The sequence below is a fragment of the Hemitrygon akajei genome, chromosome 7, assembly GCF_048418815.1.
Source record: "Hemitrygon akajei chromosome 7, sHemAka1.3, whole genome shotgun sequence".
In the NCBI taxonomy this organism is placed as follows: domain Eukaryota; kingdom Metazoa; phylum Chordata; class Chondrichthyes; order Myliobatiformes; family Dasyatidae; genus Hemitrygon; species Hemitrygon akajei.
Window position 1 is genome coordinate 136,090,561 of NC_133130.1, and position 20,872 is coordinate 136,111,432.

A 20,872-nucleotide genomic window follows, 5' to 3' on the forward strand; every position below is an offset into this window, starting at 1 on the left:
TCCAAAGTGTTTCAGAAAGGGCAGCCACAGGATACTCCTGCTCTATCTACCTGCCCTTCCTGGTGGTTACGCATCTGTTTAGCTGAACCCACCTCTCTGAGTTCCCATCTCTAATACGCTGCATCATTTATGCAGCTCAGTAAGTGCACCTGCTGCACCAACCAATCCACGAGATCTGAAAAGAGCTGCAGCCAGACACACTTCCTGCAGATGTAGTCATCAGGGGCACTTGGCTTCTCCCTGATCTGTCTCGGGCAGCACAGCGCTTTACCGTACTGGTGACCCAGCTTCATTTCCTGCCGCTGTCTGTGAGGAGTTTGTACATTCTCCCCTGGACCACGTGTGTTTCCCCTGGGTGCTCTGGTTTCCTCCCACAGTCCAAGGACCTACTGGTCAGTAGGTTAATTGGTCATTGTAAATTGTTCTCTGATTAGGCTAGGGTTAATTTTCAGGTTGCTGGGCTGCGCGGTTTGAGGGGTCAGAAGGGCCTATTCTGCACTATGTCAATGAACAAATAAATCTCACAGGGGCACACTACTTACTGTTGTTACTGCCCCTTTAATAAACAGTGAACTACAGAGAAGGGAAATAAAACTATCATGCCTTCCCTTATTTGCCTTCCTCACCAAAGCCCACGTTTCAACCTCAAACTAGCGCTTCTCAAAATGCTGCTCTGAAATAATCAATCCAAATGAACGTGCTTCCCTCTTATTAATCAACTCTGTCAAAACGAGCAGTTGCTTATCTGTAACTCGCACTCCCCATAACCAAGGCCTTCTAATCAGACAACCTCCTTCTCTGCACTCTCCCCTTCAGTGCAACCTCATAAAGTGACAACTGAAATGCACATAGTAATCCACAAGTGCAGCCTGTTGTGATTCATTAAAGAGTAACACCATTAGGTCATTGCAATTTGATAAACATGGCTGAGTAATGAACCCCCCATAAACTGAAATTCTGTCATACTGCTTATTTATGATCTGTATGTTGGGGATGTTCATTGGGGCCTTCTTGATACCTCTATTTCTGAGCAGGGATAAGACCATAAGATATAGGAGCAGAATTAAGCCATTTGGCCCATCGAGTCTGTTCTGCTATTTCATCATGGCTGATCCATTATTCCTTATAGCCTCTATCTCCTGCCTTCTCCCTGTAACCCTTCATGCCTTGACCAATCAAGAATCTATCAATCTCTGCCTTAAATATTCGTAAAGACTCGATATCCACTGCTGCCTGTGGCAATGAATTCCACAGATTCACCACTCTCTGGTTGAAGAGATCCTCATCTCCATTCTAAAAGGAAGCTTCTCTATTCTGAGGCTGTGTCCACTGGTCTTAGACTCCCCCCACCATAGGAAACATCCTCTCCACATCCACTCTATCAGGATCTTTCACCATCTGATACATTTCAAATATCTTTGTTCTTTATCCTCCCTTCAATTATTCCTCCAACCTTCAACTCATTTCTCTGCATGCCATGTTAAGAATTAATCTTGTGTTAACTCTACTGCCTTCAATGGAGTGGGAAAGCTGGTTTGAGCTGGAAGCTAACTGCAGAAACTTCACTTAGAATCCTTGAAACTGGAAGCATTTAGGTGGGAAGGTTTAGTTTTCACCTCAGTTGGGGTTGTGAAATGGCCCAGTGTAGCAGGTAGTTCTCTTTCCAAGGGACCTAAAGGACTTAATCAAATATCTGTATATGAACAGATGCTATGTCATTAAAGGAAATCAAGAGACCCTTTACTATGGAATAATTTGTCATCACATTGTCATATTTTGAAATTAACTTTTGAAGCATTTATTTCTTCACAGCAACCAAATATTGCAACTGTAACCAAGAAGTTTAGCTACCTGATCGTGAAAAGTGGAATTATCACTTTAACATTGAGCACTGATCTTAAAGGATACACTTCAGGTCAAATCATTCATCTTACAATGGACATCCAAAACAAATCTGGGAAGGATATAGGTAATATTGTCGCTGGTCTCATCCAGGTAATCTGCATTGAATTCTAATCTTCAATACTCTTGAATTTTAAGTCGATCTTTACTGACATGATTGCAGTGCCTCCATAATTACTGAAAAATGTTAACTAAAGCAACTTCCATTTACAGGAGTATTTTCAGACAAAAGAATGTTTAGCTGTGTTAGGAGATACTTCGTCAGATGGAGAAATTTTAGGAGAGGATTCAAGCTTTAGGCCTTTGAAGCTGAGGCCTGCCTGCTACAGACCAAGGTCCTTTTGCACATCAGAAGGTCATTGATGGATCTGTGAGAAAGAATAGAGTATAAGGAAATAAAGTGAATAATCAGTGAGATGGGAATGCTGGCTCAGGATAAAGGACCTCCAAAGAGAAAGTATTGGAATAACATCGAAAGATAGATATTTTATTGATCCCACAGAAAATTACAGTGGCACAGTAACATTACAAGTACAGAGATATACAAATATTAGAAGAGAAGTAAGAAAGAAAAAGTAAGTTATCTCCAAACAGTCAATAGGAGGTCCTCACTTCCCCGGCTGTTAGTTTACTCATTATAGAGCCTAATGGCTGAGTATGAGAATGACCTCATATGGAGCAGCTCAGTTGTCTTAGTCTGTCACTAAAAGTGCTCCTCAGTTCAGCCAAGGTGGCATGTAGAGGGTGAGAAACATTGTCCAGAATTGCCAGGACTTTCCACAGGGTCCTTTGTTCTACCACAGCCTCCAGCGTGTCCAGTTTGATTCCTATAACAGAGCCAGCCTTCTTAGTTGATTCATTGAGCCTGTTGGCATCACTCACGTTGATGCCATTGCCCCAGCACAGCACCACGTAGAAGATTGTACTGGTGATAACAGACTGGTAGAACATGTGAAGGAGAGGCCTGCATAGTCCAAAGGATCTCAGTCTCCTTGGGAAGTAGAGGTGAATCTGGCCGTTCTTGTACGTAGCCTCTCTTTTGATCCTGTCATCCAGGTCCACCCCTAGGTACTTTTAGGTCATCACAACATCCACATCCTCACCATCAATAGTAACAGGGAGCAGTGCAGGCTTAGTCTTCCTATAGTCCATCACCATCTCCTTTGTCTTACTGATGTTGAGCTGCAGGTGATTGAGCTTGACAAAGTCCTCCACCAGGGACCTGTATTCATCCTCCTGGGTCATCAGGGAATTTCTGCAGATAACATGACTCAGTGTTGTATCCAAAGTCCAAGGTATACAGGGTAGACAAGAAGGGAGCCAGTACAGTCCGTTCTGGGACCCCATTGCTACTTGTAGCCATGTCTGATGCACAGATCTGAAGCTGCACAAACTATAGTCTGCCAGGAACATGTGTATACCATACAGTCCCACTGTACAAGTGTGTGGACCATACAGCCCTTTGTGCCTTTTCTTCATTCAATGGAATCATGAAATGACTTTGCCTTGAGCTCCACCTAAATCATGACACAAATAAACCTCTTTCTTCTGAAATAGATTACCATTTATTCTAAAGCTGCAGCTCACAGCTCAAACTTCCCCCCGAGTATCTACCCTGTCTAAGAACTTAATCTGAAATGTTGACAGTAAAATTGACAGAGCACATTTGCACATTAAAGCACATTTGCAGTATAAAATTATGCTGTTGACTTTCTGATGGGACAGGATCAGTAGCTATTGTGGGCGTGGGCTATTGAAAGTCACTAACTGGTTGATTCAGCTATTTGTAGTTGTAGAGATCAATCCAGCAAAGGGCCTTGTGCATCATGGAAGGGGCTGCTTCCTGCTGTTGTGAGGTTGCAGTCAGCAGCACTTTGGAGGAAACTGCCAACTCCCCATGGCAGTGTGAACAGTGAGCTTTGCAAGTGCATCCGTAGGGAGATTCAGCCGACTTAAGATCACCTCTTATTCTTAAGCATCAATGAGTAAGGTCCCAGCTTGCTCAACTGTGTGAGACAGCACCTTTATCCCAGGAATCAACTGAAAGAGTCTTCTTTAAACAGCATCCATGGCAAGTGTAATACATAAGTGGACCAAAGCTGGAAGCAGAACTCCACTAAGGCTGGTGCAGACTAGATGGGCCAAAGAGCCTGTTTCTGTTCTGTGACTTTCATACCAGCACAGTTATAGCAAAGTCTATCCAATTTTCACCCTCCCTCCCATGGAATGAGGCCATCAGATGATATTCCGCCCCAGTTACTTACCATACTTTCATGATAACTTTGTACTTCATTTATGATGAAAACCCGATCACTTTGATTCTCTGCTTTTGGCCAATATGTAGCTTTTAGTCCTTCCCAACTGCACAGCTCAACCAGAACCTTTGGTAGTTGCTAAGCAAGGTTAGAATACACCGCAGAGAAGGCAGAACCATGCAAGGATGAGAATTGTATGGAGCAAGTGCTGGCCGAACACCTGTGGTGCAAAGGTGAACAACTCTTTCAGCAGAGCTTCGGATGAACTTATGTTTACAAGGAATAGAATGTGGAAAGCCAGCAGGGAGTAGTCAAGTCTAGAGATAATGTGTCTGCCAGCAGCAGGTGAGTGAGACAGAGCCAGAGTCTGCTGCTGCTTATAGTGGTGACTTTGAAACTAGCACAGTGTGAGGAGCAAAGAAGTAGGAATCATATTGATGCTAAAACATTGAAAAGATTGGGTGTCTTTTATTCATTAACTGGAGCAGGATTGGAGTTATAAACAGAATGGAGTTTGTAGTGGATACTGACAGTAATTATCTCATTTTTCACTATATTTACTGGGGGGAAATTTCCGTTCATTTATGTTGAGTTTCAGCCAAACAGTCTCACAGTATTAAAAAAAAGAGGCAGGTTGAGATGCACTGTGAGGTGGAATATGGGCATAATCAAAGTTGCTATGTTTTTTAGATATTGCTAAGAAGCTTGAATGTAGAGTAGAAATGAGACCTACATTTCAATGTTAAATTTTAGACTGATCATTTTATTTTGTGCAGGAACAATGCTTTTCCTCTGAGGTATAAATATGTAGTGGCAGGAGCTAACTGAAAAATGACAAAGCTGTCAGCAGTGGAAATAAATCATCCAGCAAACACACATGCAAATTTAGCTCTTGATGCTAAAAGAGTTCTGTCTAACGAGTGAGTAGGCAATTTGAAGAGAGTTTTCAGATATGCAGCATAAGTTCTGTTGAAAACATCTCCTCCACAATTTCTGTCAGCGCAGGTGCACCACAAGGCTATGTGCTTAGCCCACTGCTCTACTCGCTTTACACTTATGAATGTGAGGCTAGGCACAGCACCAATGGCATATTTAAGTTTGCTGACAGCACCTCTGTTGCTGGCCAAATCAAAGGCGGTGACAAATCAGCATGTAGGAGGGAGGTTGAAAATCTAGCCGAGTGGTACCACATCAAACTCAATGTCAGCAAGGCCAAGGAGCTGATTATTGAATTCAGGAGGAGAAAACTAGTGGTACATGAGCCAGTCCTCATTGGATGATCAGAGGTGGAGAGAGTCAACAACTTCAAGTTCCTCAGTGTCATCTGTCCTAGGCCCAGCATGTAAATGCAATTACAAAGAATACACGGCAGCACCTTTACTTCCGTAGAAGTTTGCAAAGATTCAGCTTGACATAAAAACTGTCAACTTCTATAAGTGTGTAGTAGAGAGTATATTGATTGGATGCATCACTGCCTGGTGTAGAAACTCTAATGTCCTTGAATGGAAAATCTACAAAAAGTAGTGGAGATGACCAGTCCATCATGGGTAAAGCCCCTCTCATGATTGAACACATATTCAAGGAGTGCTCTTGCAGGAAAGCTGCATCCATCATCAAGGACCCCCACATCCCAGGCCATACTTTCTTCTCACTGTTGCCATCAGAAAGAAGGTACAGGAGCCTTAGGACCCACACCACAAGGTTCAGGAGCAGTTATTACACCACAGCCATCAGACTCTTGAATCAGTGGGTTTAACTTCAGTTGCCCATTGCTGAACTGTTCCCATAACCTATGGACTTTCAAAGGACTTTTCACATGTTCTCAATATTTATTGCTTATTTATTTATGTATTTTTTTCTTTTTGTATTTTCACAATTTGTTTTTTGCACGTTGGTTGTTTGTCCATCCTATTGGATGCAGTCTTTCATTATGTTTCTTGGATTTACTAAATATGCCTACAAGAAAATGAATTTTCAGGGTTATAAATGGTGACATATATGTACTTTGATAAACTTGCTTTGAGCCTTGAACTTTGAAAAGTAAATTTTATTTAATTACATTAAATTCATGAAACTGCAATACTTCTGATGAACCATGTGTGATGAATGAAGTTGCCAAGTTTAAATGTAATTATTTAGTATTTGACTAAATTTTTTTTTAGTTTTTATCTTTGATCTACTGGCTTTTTGTGATTAGTGGTGAGCCATCAGCATGTGCTTTTTCAATTAAGAAGTGTGGACATGTCTTCACTGTTGTCCAGTGTTAACTTGGGGGCAAAATGCAGGCAGATCTTTCTGTAAACTTTGCATATGTTTGCTGTAAGTATCATAATATGGAGCAGTTGGGTCAAGATCTATCCACAAAATCAGAAACAGGCTGAGGGGCTGTAACCTCAGACTTGGCCTTAATGCTTAGAGTTTAAACTTATTTTTTAAATTCAGAAATTTAATAGTTGAACATAGACTGACAGGGTTGTTATGTTTGTTCTTAATAAAGGCAAACAGCAAGGGTAAAAATGGTAGTACGTATTTATTTACAGTAAATGGCTTCAGCCTAACACGAGCGTGTGCAACCAGCTCACTAATGTGACTTCCATTTCTGGGGTAAACAGCCAACATTGCCCACTGGGAACTGAAGTTCCTTATAATGTGCATATATAATAACACAGGGGTGACTTGATAGAAGTTTATAAAATCATGAGAGGCATGAATAGGTTAGACAGAATCTGTTTCTCAGAGTATAGTTGTCAAATACCCTTAAGACATAGATTTAGGGTGAAAAGGAGAAAGTCTAAAGATGTAAAGGGCTTTTTTTAAAAACAGAAGTTGGAACTAGAATATACTGCTGGGGGAGTGGTGGAAGCAGATACGATTATGGCATCGAAGAGACTTTTAGACAAGCACCTGAATATGCAGGGAATGGAGGGATTAGTTTAATGCAGCATCATTTTGAAAAGGACATCTAGGACCAAACGGCCTTTCTGATACTGTTCTGTGTATAAATAACTGAAGGCTTTTTATCATTTAAACTTTATACAATTAGTGATCAATAAATCAATTGAATGATTTTATTTAGAAGTTCTTCCATATGACCAAGCATTTGTAATATTTGCTACTTTCTCTCTCACAGCCACTTATTTCCCTGTAAATCTTCATATGAAAGGTTTGTTTTTGCCTCCTTGGATTTCTGTATCCTTAGAGATAGAAATCTCGAAATTTTGACATGTAACCAGAAGTAGACTATTTTAACACTCCAGCCTTTATCACTTTTCATTTAGTTCAGAGTTGCTAAATGTTTTTTGCTTAAGGCAGCTTTACTGCAGAACACGATTAAAACCAATGTTTTGCTTAAATTGGACTCTTTCATGGCACACCAGTTTTTGATGAGTGTATTGCATTATACTGTCTAATTTTAGTGAAGCTTTCCTCATTAAACATCTTATCATTTTATTTCAGAAAGTTACCTATAAATCAAAGCGAATAATCTATGACCTGCGGACGATTGCAGAGGTTGAAGGGTCTGGAGTAAAGTCTTGGAAGCAAGCAGAATGGAAGGAGCAAATCATTGTGCCACCATTACCTCAGTCATCTCTGCATGGTTGTAATTTAATACAAGTGGATTATTTCATTCAGGTGAGGACAATGTTATTGCTTACAATCTAATCCATATAAGAACTACTTTACCTCTGGCCCTCATCACTGAAGCTAAAACTAATTATTAAATGTTTGCTGACCTTATGCAAATACAAAACATTGTAGCATAGTCAGTGATTTAGCATCTTGCAAGAGTGATTGGGAGTTACTGCATACACTTAAGTCAGTAAAGTAGTAAATAGGAGCCAGATAGAAGATATTAGGATAAGTGCTTGATTAAAGAGGTGAGCTTTTCAAGTGCCAAGGAGGAGTACAAAGGCAGTGAACTCAAATGGTCTCTGAGCGGAATTCCAATGTTCAAGGCTTCAATGGCTGAAGATGTGTTGGAGAGATGTAAACACGAGGAAATCTGCAGATGCTGAAAATTCAAGCAATACACACAAAATGCTGGTGGAATGCAGCAGGCCAGGCGGCATCTATAGGAAGAAGTACAGTCGACGTTTCGGGCCGAGACCCTTCGTCAGGACTAACTGAAAGAAGAGATAGTAAGAGATTTGAAAGGGGGAGGGGGAGATCCGAAATGAAGTTTTGGTAGAGTATAGAGTGTCAGGAGGAAGTGAGCAAAATGGATGAGTATGCCAGGCTCTGAACACGGTGATGGGATCTTAACATTGTGGCTTTGTAGTAAATTGGGTTAAGTGAATGTTAATCTTGTATGAGTTTGCTGATGATGCCACCATAGTGGGCCATGTCTCAAATAATGATGATTTGTAGTAGGAAGGAAATAGATGATAGTTTAATAACATAATCCAAGAGATCTCTCAGTGTCAGCAAAACAAAAGAGCTGGTCATTGACCTCAGGAAGGGGAGTGGTGCAACAGTGCTGAGGTTGAGAGCTTCAAGTTCCTGGGAGTGAACACCACCAATAGCTTTTCCTGGCCCAACTATATTGATGCCACAGGCAGCTATATTGCTTCCTCATGAGGCTAAAGAAATTTGGCATTTTCCCATCAATCCTTACCAGTTTTTTGATGCATCATAGGAAGCATCCTATCTGAATGAATCGTGGCTTGGTATAGCAGCTACTGGATGCTTCGTGGCTTGGCATTGACCACAAGAAATTGTGCAGAGTTACAGATGCACCTCAGCACATCACAGAAACCAGAGTCCATGGACTCTGTCTATCCTTTTAGCTTCCTCAGTAAAGCAGCCAGCAATAGTCAAAGAACCCACCTACCCCAGATGTTCTCTCATCTTCCCTCTTCCATTGGACAGAAGATACAAAATCTTGAAAGCATGTACCACAGGCTCAAGGATAGCTTCTACCTCGCTATTATAAGACTATTGAGTGGTACAATAAAATGGACTCTTGACTCAATCAACCTCGTTTGCCGAGTTACAGGCAATTACTGAACGGATAGTGCCAGCAGCATAACTCTGGATTAGAGAGGAAGTCATTGTTGTAAACTGTCATTCAAACTTGGGAAGGGTATGTGGTTGGTTGGCAAGGAACAAGTTTGCAGGGGGAGGTGAGGTAGTGGTTTTGCAGTTCTTGGTGCTAAACTAGAAGAAACGTTGTCTTATTCAAGGTTGTACACCAGGTGGTGTTAAAGCATGCAGTTAGTGAAGCGATTGAGAGAGATGATAAGATGGGTACTATTAACATAAATATGGAATCTGACATGGTTTTGCAAGGTATCGCAGGGATTTTTTTAATGACAGAATTAGATGAATTGTTGCTTGAAATGCTCTGGTAATGATGAGATAGGTAAGAACCAGTTGAGGGGTTTCCACTGAGCTGGATCACAGAAACAAAGCACTGAAAAATGTACAGTACTGTGCAAAATGCTCGAACATATGTGTTACACGTGTATGTATGAATATGTACCCACACTCACACCCCCACCCCCACCACCCCCTCAAGGTGCCTAAGACTTGCACAATGCTGTATTTGTCAATGTGGAGTGGATATTGATCTGATGGGAGCAAAGGATACTAGGAGTGGCAAGGGTGGAGTGCTGCTGGAGGGACGTGGGACAGGTGGCAGAGAAAGGAGTGCTGGTGGGTGGGTGCAGACACACACCCAGCCCTGGCACACCAGGCAAGGACTTTTGATTCCAAGTAATTGGTTTATTGATCATTACAGAATATCACTCTGGTGCTTCCCATTCCCTTCCCCTTTTCCCAACCATGATTCCCCTCTCCCTTCCCCCTTCCCACGCTCAGTCCACAATAGAGACCCATATTGGAATCAGGTGTATCATCCTCACATGTCGTGAAATTTGATTTCTTTTTACTGCAGCAGTACAGTGCAATACATAAAACTACTACAGTACTGTGCAAAAGTCTCAGGCACACTAGCTATTTATGTGCCTTTTATAAGCTGTAGGTGCAGACAAATGACAGGAGGTCATATTGCAATTTTATAAAACTCTGGTTAGTCCACATCTGGTCGCCCCACTATAGGAAGGATGATGAGGTTTTGGAATGAGTGCAGAGGAGGTTTACCAGGGTGCTGCCTGGTTTAGAGGGCATGTGCTATCATGAGAGGCTGGATAAACTTGGGTTATTTCTGGAGCACTGGGGAGATCTGATAGAGGTTTACAAGATTGAGAGGCGTAAGATAGAGTGGACAGAAAGTATCTGTTTCCCCAGGGTTGAAATGTCTAATACCAGAGGGCATGCATTGAAGGTAAAAGAGGTGAGTTCAAAGGTAATGTGAGGGGTATGTTTTTTTAGTCAGAGGGTTGTGAATGCCTGGAATGCGCTGCCTGGTATGGCGGTGTCCCACATGGCTAGTTATAAGAAAAGCTACTTCCTTTCAACGTTTCAGTTCTTGAACCTACACAACCCTGATCACTAGTCAGTGCAGCAACACTATGACCTCTCAGCACTACAATTGACACTTTTTTTTCTTTCTAATTGTTCTGGCATAACTCTGAATAATTTGTTTTCCATGTGAAAATTGCATCTCTAATGCTATGCACACGTGTGATGCTGCAAGTAAGTTTTTCATTGCACGTGTTCTTGTGTCTATGACAATAAACTCAACTTTGACTCTCTGGCACAAATCACTCCAGTAAAGCTCCAAGAATGGCAGCACACTCAGAACTTTACCAATCACAAATTTTTCAGATTATTGGGTGTTGTTGATACCCCAAATACCCTTTTCATTCACTTTTTAGTGTTACGTACTCGTGACACATGACAGTGGTACCCTTATCACGTGACTGGGGTTGAAGCTATACTGGACTTGAGGTAATGGTCTTGTGATGGTGGAGTGACGTCATTTTCCCGCCAGTAGAGATCATGTGACAGATTTTTTTTACAGGGTATAAAAGGAGGACCCCTCCCTGTGAGGAGGGGCAGTTCGTGGCTGGATTTGCCATGTTGACTTCATGCCACTGCGTGATTTAATGTGATGACGCAGTTTAGTTGAAAGATGAAGTTTTATCTAATGCCTAAAGTTTAAAAGGTCATTGCCAGCAGTTTCTTTACAATACTGCTAGTTGAGAATCAGTGGAGAGTGAAGATCGGAGTTCGGGAGTTAAAGATTGAAGAGAATCGATTTTCGACGGTGAAACGGGTTCAACCTTGTTTGATCCTTATTCGGAAGGATTTCGTTGACTATTCTCGTGTTAATCCCTGGGATTCCAGAAAGGATTGAGAATAGTGCAGTAAAGGAAAGATCAGTGCCTTTAAGTCGTTTCGTTTCGTAAAATTCTTCGTGGGAAAAGTTCGACTTTGGAAACTGAAGAAAAACGACGTGAAAGAGAATTTAAATCGTCTTTAAAAGTCTCTCCCTTAAATGGACTGTGAGCATTTTGAACTTTTGGCAATACTACTTTAAAGAACTGTTCTTGCAACATCGCTTTAAGGACTGTAAGCTTCATTGCTTTAAGAACTGTTTAAGCTGCCACACAACAGCTGATTTCCGGTTACGTTAGTGATTTGTTTACTTTTGGGGGGTTTGTTTTCGGTGTTTAATAAACGTGTTATTTGTTATAAAAACCCTTGCCTAACTCATATATTTATTGTTGCCTGAATACGTAACATTAGACTATTGCCATACGTTAAATTTTCCATTGAGTTTAAAGGAAGTAAAAGAGACAGAGCCAGATGATTGAGACATCCTGACTTCTAAACAGATTATTGGCCTCTTACTGTAGTTGATGACCAAAAGTGAAATGGCTGACCTTTATGTCATCATGTTTCCCCTGTGCCTCTGAGCCTCATCTGATGTGTGAGCTAAAAGGATCAGTTCACCACTAACCTAGCAATAAAGGTGGTATTTCTTATCATTACTACTGTAGATTTCTATTGATTATTACTTAAAGAACTATGGGGAAAACGGGAATAAAATGGGACTGATATTGTGTTTTGCAGGTTTCTGTCCGATCACCAGAGGTTTTAGTCAGCTTGCCAATTTATATTGGAAATATTGCAATCAACAGTCCACCACTGACACCTTCTAGGCAGTCCCAGCTTCCAGAGGCAGTGATACCTACTGCTCCTCCAGCTGAGGAGGTTGGGGCAATAGGTTACCAGCCCATGGATAGTGTCGTTCTTCCAACCAAAAGCCATTCTCAGCAGCAGACTTCACCTCAAGCTTTCAGCTACACACCTGGCTTTGAAAGTGATGCTGGCACGCAGATTCCTGTTCCTAGACTTTGTATTTCGACGGGTGCTACAGTCCCATACTATGCAGACGGACCTGTTGTCGCAGATTTCACAGAAAATCCCCTGATCTTACCTCCTGAATATAGTACATGGGCCCAGCCATTTGGTAAGTTGTCTCCCTCTTACAACAAACCTGAAATGCATAAACTATCAATAGTTATCTATTTTTATGTAATTTTGCTAAATAAATAGTGCCTTAATAAATACAGGCCAAGTTATGGATTTCCTGCTTCAGATATGATTATTCTTGTGTTTTAAAAGTCTTTGAATATTTAGAAACATCGGTTAGGGAAAACGCCAAGCTGCTTGCAGGTTTGAAGGATGTATAATTTGATTGTTGTCTTTTAACAGATCCTCCTCCAACATACGAAGAGAGTTGCAGCAGTGCTAATTCTAGCATGAGTGCGGGAAACTAACCTACAATAGACTTCAAAAGGTGTACTGCAGATTGTGTACAGAAATGCCTCTTAGTGACATTTTACTGAAAAGCACAGCCTGACTTTATGATTCACCACTGCAAATGCATTCTGAGTTTGAAGAAGTTGATATTTTATTCTCAAGATGCATTATCAACACTCACAGGTATTTTCTCCAGCTTTGTGGAATGTCTGCCTTCTGCTTCCCTGCTGGAAGCATAAACTATTTTGGTATATTAATCTGAGTTCTTTCCTTACGAGTATTTTTGGAATGCAAAGCACTGAAGGGTTATAATATAAATATTTAAAGCCTTTCATTTCATGTATATAAATAAATATAATTTTACTCTTGCTGAATAGCTCCACCTTATAATAAATAGGCTGTTTATCTGATCAGTCTAGTTCTGTAGAGGAAGCTGAAAATGATTGAGCCTTAAGAACCATAAATAAGTGATGATGCTTGCTCCTTGTAATTGCTTGTTTGGACAAAGGAATATCTGTGATTATAGGTGGACTGTATGCAATAGGAATTAATTTCCAATTCTGATCAAGTTTGAGCCTTCTTTTTTACTTATCACTGTAGTGGGTTATTTACACCATGTGCTATAACAACTGAGCTAATGTTATACTGGCCTTTTGGAAGGACCAATACCAGCCAAAATGCATTAACAATCCTTTCACCTTGAAGTGTTATTTTGCACTTTTTGATAGAATATTTTCCGAAAGAGAGATCCATATATACTGTATTTATAAAGTGTATGTTTGCTGAGTCATATTGTCATCTTTAAACTAGCACATAAAAAAGGCAAGTTCAAAATTCGGCACATTATTATAACTTAAGCCTTACTGAAGTCAGTTGAAAGCCAAACCACTTACTGGAATGTTTACTTAGTGCATCTTTTTAACTGCTGTATTTGTAACCTTTTGGAATTTTACGTGCACAGTTTGAAGTGCTATATAACATTTAAATTCTTAAGCACAGTACTGAAATATATTTTAGTGGTCGAACCAAGAAATCAGCAGTCTGTGGCAGGTAATTTGTAGATAAGTGGATTACCTGGAGTTCCCATTTTATTAATGGCTTAAAAAATTGAGAGTGTGCATTTAGATGCAAGGAACCTAGAAGCATGTTGATTTAATTTTTCACTTTGATGCTTAGAGTTTGAATTAACGTAACATTGCTGTTTTGAATAAATTCCTATGCAAGCTCTCAATTAGCTGTTTGGTGCAATACCACCAGGAGTACTGGCTGCCAGCTTTTCCTGTAGGGTGGGGTTTCCATCAGTTCCTTGGGGAACATCTACAGAAAGATGTAGATTTATGAAAAGGATGGATTGGGAGGAAGCTTGACGGGCAGAAGTTAAGAGGAATCACTCTTGAAGAGTATACAATGAGCAGTGTAGGGACATTGGTGAATCTGAAAGTAATTACTTTCATTTGCTAGTACCACAGTGTCCTGTTATTGAATATAATTCAAGATACATTCATTGCTAGATTTATAGAGTGAAGTAAAGTATTTTGTCTTGAAACTGGTGGTACTAGTGGTTAAGGTCACTCTCATTTTGCTGCTACCCATGTGTAACAGATAGGATCTGAATTTATTCTACTCAGTTTTGTTCACTGAAGAGTATTTTCCTTTGCAAGACTGAAAAATGAGGCTGGAGCTAATTTTAATCTCACTATTATAATTAAGGGTTTTTAACTTTCCTTACGCTTTGTAAGAAAAAAATTGAAGGGAACAATAACTTTTTATCAACTATTTGTTACCGTTGGCCTGGAATTTCCAACTGTCATGACCTTGTTTCTTTTGTATACAAGTCTTCTCCCATCTATAGGCACAAATTATAAATATTTTAGCTAACTTTGCAGTCATTTCAGTACGTGCATCAGCTGGGAATTTGTGAACTATATTGCTCAGTTCCAAGGATGACAGTAGAAACCAGTGAAACTCATTGCTTCTGATTTTTTTCCTGTCCCACTATGAATCACAAGCACCATATCTAATTAGAATAATAATAAACAAAGCTTTCATATTTATGCAATATCTTAGGAATTTGTCCAGGTTGTGGAAAAGGGACGCTCACAAATCCAATTTACTGCTAAGTTAACCGTTTTATCTTGCAGATTGCACTAATGTGGGCACTACAGCCTGATTAACAAATGTACTTTGGGAATTTGGGAGGAAGGGAAGGGTATTCCTGTGCAATGTACCATGGAGTAACTGGATGCACAGGTTGTTAAGTGGCACCAAGTCACTGGTGTGTAGTCGGCGAGGAAGGAAAGCAGATTGAGGGAAAGGGCTGCAGTAATGAGTGAGCGTGCAGCATGCTGTACTCTCTCCAGCAGCAAGTTGTCAGACAGCTTTGTTAAATCCGCTTTGCAAAACTGAAAGTCATTTGGTAGCTGCTTCTAGCTCATCTGATACAGGATTACTGGAAACTGTTTACGTTTTGAAGCTGATTATATTAGGAACAACTCAGGACATCCAGATCTCGTCATAAACTGTAGAAAATAAAACACTGCATAATTCCAGTGGCTTGCCCTTGCTCGTCCACCTGTCATGTGCTTGCTGTGAACTGTGTGTAAACTTTTCCTGACTTGAATACTTGACTTGAAGGGTTGACAGGAAAGGTCACAGATGGTAAATGTAACTGACTTTGGGGAAGACTCTCTTACTTTAAATTGTAACAATGCATTTCTTAAAGAAGACCAAAGGTGTCCAAAGTGCTTATAACAGTCGACCACTGAAGTCTCTCACGGTCTCTAGCCTTCAGGAATGAGTGAGAGAGAGATGTGAACTGATCTATAGCTGCAGTCATTGCATCATCGAGTTGTCCAGCCCACCCTTTTGTGCATCTACTCTATTCCCATTAGTACTGTCTCTGTCAATACCTTGCCGATTAAAGTGCCTGTCTGAATGTCTCTTAAATGTAGTGATTGTGTCCAACAAAACCATTTCAGGTATCAGGTATCAACCACACCTTTTTTTAAAAAAGACTTTCCTGTCAGATCTTTAAAACTGCTTCCTCCCAACCTCTGCCCCTTGTGTTTTTGATTACCCTCAACATGGGAAAAGAATAACCAGCTACCTTATTGATGTCTGTCTTATTTTTATATTCCTTGATCAAGTCACCCTTCAGCCTCCTTTTCTTGTGGGGAAAGCAGGCCTAGCCTATCCAATCTTTTCCCATCACTAAAGTCCTGCAGTCCAGGCAACATCCCGATGAATCTCCGCTACACTTTTTCCGATGCAAATGCATCCTGTAATGCGCCCAACACTCCAGTCATAAGGTCATTTCAAACAACTCCTCTTCAGCCCATCATGACTTGATAATTCAAATGCCCTCCTATCTTAGAGACCACTTCCTTTAGGAAAAATTTCTTACCATCTACCTTATCTGTGCCCCACATAATTGCGATAAGGATGAGGCATATACCAGCTCTGTTAGGGCCCTGGAGAGAGTTAAGAAACCTTGGTGTGCAGGACCAAGGTTCTTTGAAGGTCTAGGTACAATGTTATAAAAGATTGATTAAGCCACAGCTGGAGTATTGTGCATGATTCTGCTTGCCACATTATAGGAAACATACCGAGATGATTCCTCCCCCTGGCCCCATCCTGTGCTCCAGGGAAAACAAACCCAACCCCTCCATAGCTGTAAAATCTCATCTCAGGTGGCATCCTAGTGAATCCCCTCTTCATTCTCTCCAGAGCAACCACATCCTTCCTATGGTGTGGCGAACAGAACACGCACAGTACTCCAGCTGTGGCTTAACCTATCTTTTATAACATTGTACCTAGAACTTCAGAGAGTCTTGAACTTGCACACTAAGGTTGGTCTATTTCTCAATTCTGTCTGGGGCCCTAACAGTCCTGGTTATATGCCTTGCCCTTATCAGACTCCCCCTCCCCCCCAGAATTGTATCACCTCTGTGCCCAGTTTATCAATGTTCTGCTGTGCTCGAATACTACACTCATAATCAGCAGCACCAGTGTTTGTGTCATCTGCAAACTTACTAATTATGCCTCCTACATTCACATAAATTGGTGTGTATAACAAACAGCAGGTGTTGGTACAGGGTCCTTTCAAGTTACGGTCACCATTTTTGCTAGTGGGCCACATGAAGTGGGAGCTATTGCAATTGAAAATCCCTACGGGGGGGGGGGGGGAAATAACATTAATCAGCTGCCTCAAGTATCTTCACTTTTACTTCAATGAATGAAATAGTTAAAAGTAGAATTGCTCAGCTCACTGAAACCTCCTCACTCACCTTAGCCCGCACTGAGACTGTGCCACTCTGGGATCCACGGTGCAGAATAGAAAAGAACATTTTCTGAAAAATCTCCAATCTCAGAGAGTAATGTCTAGCTGCAGTTTAAAGCGTAACTCAATACTTGGTTAACTTAGCAAGGCATAGAAGCAACTTTTAGATTTTCCTCATCCAGTGCCAGATGGGAGAACTTGGCAAGGTAGAGACATAGAGAGAGCAGTACAGCACAGTCTAGTTCTTCAGCTCGTGAAGCTGTGCCAGCCCGGTTTAAACCCTCTCCACAGTCAGTCTAACCCTTCTCTCCAACAGAGCCTTTTATCCTCTACTTTTCCTGCATCCGTGCACTTAAATGTCCCTATCATGTCAGCCTGTGCCACCACCCCCTGCAGTGCATTCCAAGCACCTACAACTGTGTTTTTTAAAAAAAAAACTACCTCTAACATCTCTCCTAAACCTTCCTCCACTCAATTTAAACACATGTCTTCTGGCATTGGCCGTTGCTGCCCTGGGTCGAGGGTGCTGTCTGTCCACTCTGTCTTTTTTTATAATCTTATGACTCTATCAAGTCATCTCTTATTCTCAGTCACTCCAAAGAGAAAAGTCCTAGCTCGCTCAGCCTTTTCTCATAAAGCATGTTCTCTAATCCAAGCAGAATCCTGTTCACCAAACAATTGATTAATAGCTACTTACTTCAAATGCAGTCATTATGTTAAAAACAAGGAAACTGTGTGCATAATTTGTGTTCCACCTTGTCAAGATAGTGTGCTGTACCAGGGGAAAATCTCTCCGAAAATGTTTTCCCCTTGGGGTGAAGCCCATGAGCAGTATAACTTGAGGTTGCGCCTCTTTAACTTTACATTCATGTCTGAAAATTAAAGCATTTAGATGGCAGAAGAAGGAGATGAATTAACATTTAAGTCAATGTTTTCCACAGTCAGAAAGCTTGGGTTGGTAAAATATGATTGAAAATTACTGTACACTTGTCATTTAAAGGAGAAATTCAACCCCCAAGCTGTGTACTGCACTCCAGCATCTATCAAAGGGATTATAGTTTAAAATGTTTTTCAGTGTTGTGTGCCTTTTGTACTATTTAGAATGGCATTGGAGTATTTCTCTTGTGTTTATATAACCTCATTAGGATCCAGTGAAAATTCTAGTAATGTATATTTTATCTAAGTACAGTACTTTTTTCATTGTTACGGCTTGGGAAAGATATTCTCTCCCTGCTATCTTCATTCCTGTATTAATATTAACTTCATTGAATCTTAATCATGCTTTATCAATTTTGTCTTGTGCACTGGAGTGAATTATTGCCTTAGCAACATATTGTAATTTGATCCATCCAGGCGATTAATAAGCACATGAAAGTTTTTTTAAATTTTGTTTCACTTGAAGTAGATATGATTCTGAAGCAAGCCAACCACATTTTTAACTCGGATGCAATTTGCAGAACTCTGGGTTGTGTTGGAAATAGAACGAGGTAAATATAAATCAAAAAATTGTTCAGACTAATTCCTCAACTGTAAAATTACTAACAGGTACAAATCCTCAAGGATTATTTATGTTAAAATTATTTCTGTTATTAATTTTTTGTCAGTAACTACTATATTTTTTAAACTCTTAGCATCTTTTTATGTTTTCAGAATCAAAATTTATAATTTTTTTTAAAACTGGTTTTAATTTGTATTTTCCACAGCGCAAGCCGTTTTCTCATGGTTTGTTGTTTCCCAATAATAGAACTATTTGTTCTAATTGATAACAGCATAAGCTGCTGTACATCTGTTTGTCCCAATGAACTCTCTGGATTTTTTCTTATCTTCTTTCCCACCCTACAGAGTCCAGGATGTTCAGTTCTTGGCGATGTCAGCTTGGGTAGCATAAGGTTTCAAAACTGTGAAGTTTAAATGTATTCAGTAACCACCTCTCCCACAAAGCCCAGCTCATTTATATTATTTTTCTTGGAAACTGGTCTGAATTTGAATAGGACTCATTCCAGTACCAGAGTTTTTGTATGATGTCGAGAAGGGAAATGGCTTTAAACAGTGCTGAAGCACACTTTGGGCTCGTAGCTTTATGGACTTGCCTTTCTTCCTTTCCTGGGTTAATTATTCTCAGTTTGAACTCTTCGTAGAATGCATTGATGTCATATTTTTTCCTCTGCGATGATTTTGTAATAAACTGATATATTGATGCACTTTAGTGTTTTAGAATTTCATGTAATTGTTTGAAAATGTAAATTGAGTAATTCAACACCATACTAATAAATTTTTTCAAAGTAATTATGCTGTGTCTCTTTGATGAAATGTAGCTGAATGTAGAAAGTGATCTAACCCTGAAAATGCCCTTTTGGAGAATGATGTTTAGGGGTGAATAAGTCAACTTGTTGAAGGTTACCTGTTTTTTATCACCATCTCAAACAAAAACAGTGCCGCAGGATCGAGGATAGGTTCCGAGTAGTCAATATGGGTCCCTTCTGCTGAGGCAAGCATCTGGTAGCTTGCAAGTTGGCAGTCTTCTGTGGCTTACACCAGGTTTCTGTGTGCTCTGATCTTACTGAGATGAACTCATTCTGTAATGCTAGGTTCACTTCATGAAAACAGTGCCCCTGTAGTTTTTGCCTCCGGAGGTGATGTCAGTCCTGAGTGATAACTAGTGAGTGGTGTTCAGATCTGTCATTGTCAGTTGGAGCTCTGACCTTGCAAATCTTGATCTTCACGCTAAGAGTGGAGTTGCTCAGGCACAGTCCCTGTCAACATATTTGCACACCATCTACCAAATGGCTTCACCAAGTGAGAACTTGATCTAGTGCTGGGGAAACTAAGGTGAGTGGAGGCCCAGGATCTGCTCCCTGGTGATTAATGCTCACATGCACATGGCACATTTGCAGGTGCCACACAACTTGTTTTCATTGTCTTCTCATAAACAAACCCTCCCAAATCTCAGGATCCACCTGTCAGTAAAGGCAGACAGTGATTCTTATCTTCCTCAATGCCCTGGTTGGTGGAAAAAGAGTGAATCTAAAGACCAAGGCCTCAGACGTAGAATAAAATTCATCATCTTACAGATGGCAATGATCCCTGCTTTCCTGATGCTTCTACGACCTGAACTACCTCCTGCAGGCATCTCAAAGCACTGAAAAGTATCAGAATATTCAAAATTGACTGGAAAACAGCAAAGCAACATTACTGCTCTTTCCCAGGCCAACACCCGGAGACTGACAGCCAAATGTTCCACCGTACAGGTACTAAAGACTAGAAAGAGGGGAAGGAAAAGGAGGGGAAGTTGTATTTCTGAGTAAGGGCAATGCAACAGCAGTCTTGAGAAGAAATTACTGATGAATTGTTGTGTGAGGCTGTGTGTGGAACAGAGCAGTAAAAAGGGGATTCTATTAAAGGTCCCCTGGTCATTAAAGGCCCTGGGAGCCGGAGCAACAGGGAGATCATCAGAGTTTTCATTTAGGGCTTACATGGGATGGAATTTTTGTGTTTTCAGGAAGGTTTCCTCAGGCAATATATAGAGGGCCCTACTATTAAATAGTAGGCAAAGTTTGGCTTATTCTTGGTTAATAGGGTGGGCAGGTTTCTGCAGAGTCAGTGGGGGAGTAATATGCAAGCAGTGACCATCGTTCTATTAGTTATAAAGCAGTTGTGGAAAGAGACAGAGCCGGTGCAGTGGTTCAAATTCTAAATAGGGACAAGGTGAATTTTAAAAGTGTGAGACAAGATTGTGCGAAATTTGATTGGGGAGGTTACTTGT

General features: G+C 40.6%; 1 protein-coding gene across 1 annotated transcript in view; it reads left to right on the forward strand.

Annotated features, from left to right (window-relative positions):
- LOC140730956 (arrestin domain-containing protein 1-like) overlaps positions 1-19,395 on the forward strand; it is an 81,985-nt gene extending 62,590 nt beyond the window's left edge. The window contains exons 5-8 of the mRNA XM_073052058.1: positions 1,813-1,995; positions 7,614-7,790; positions 12,138-12,537; positions 12,783-19,395. Coding sequence (XP_072908159.1) covers positions 1,813-1,995; positions 7,614-7,790; positions 12,138-12,537; positions 12,783-12,847 — 825 coding nt within the window. The 3' untranslated portion in view covers positions 12,848-19,395. The remainder of the gene's footprint in view (positions 1-1,812; positions 1,996-7,613; positions 7,791-12,137; positions 12,538-12,782) is intronic.
- Positions 19,396-20,872: the final 1,477 nt, after the last annotated feature.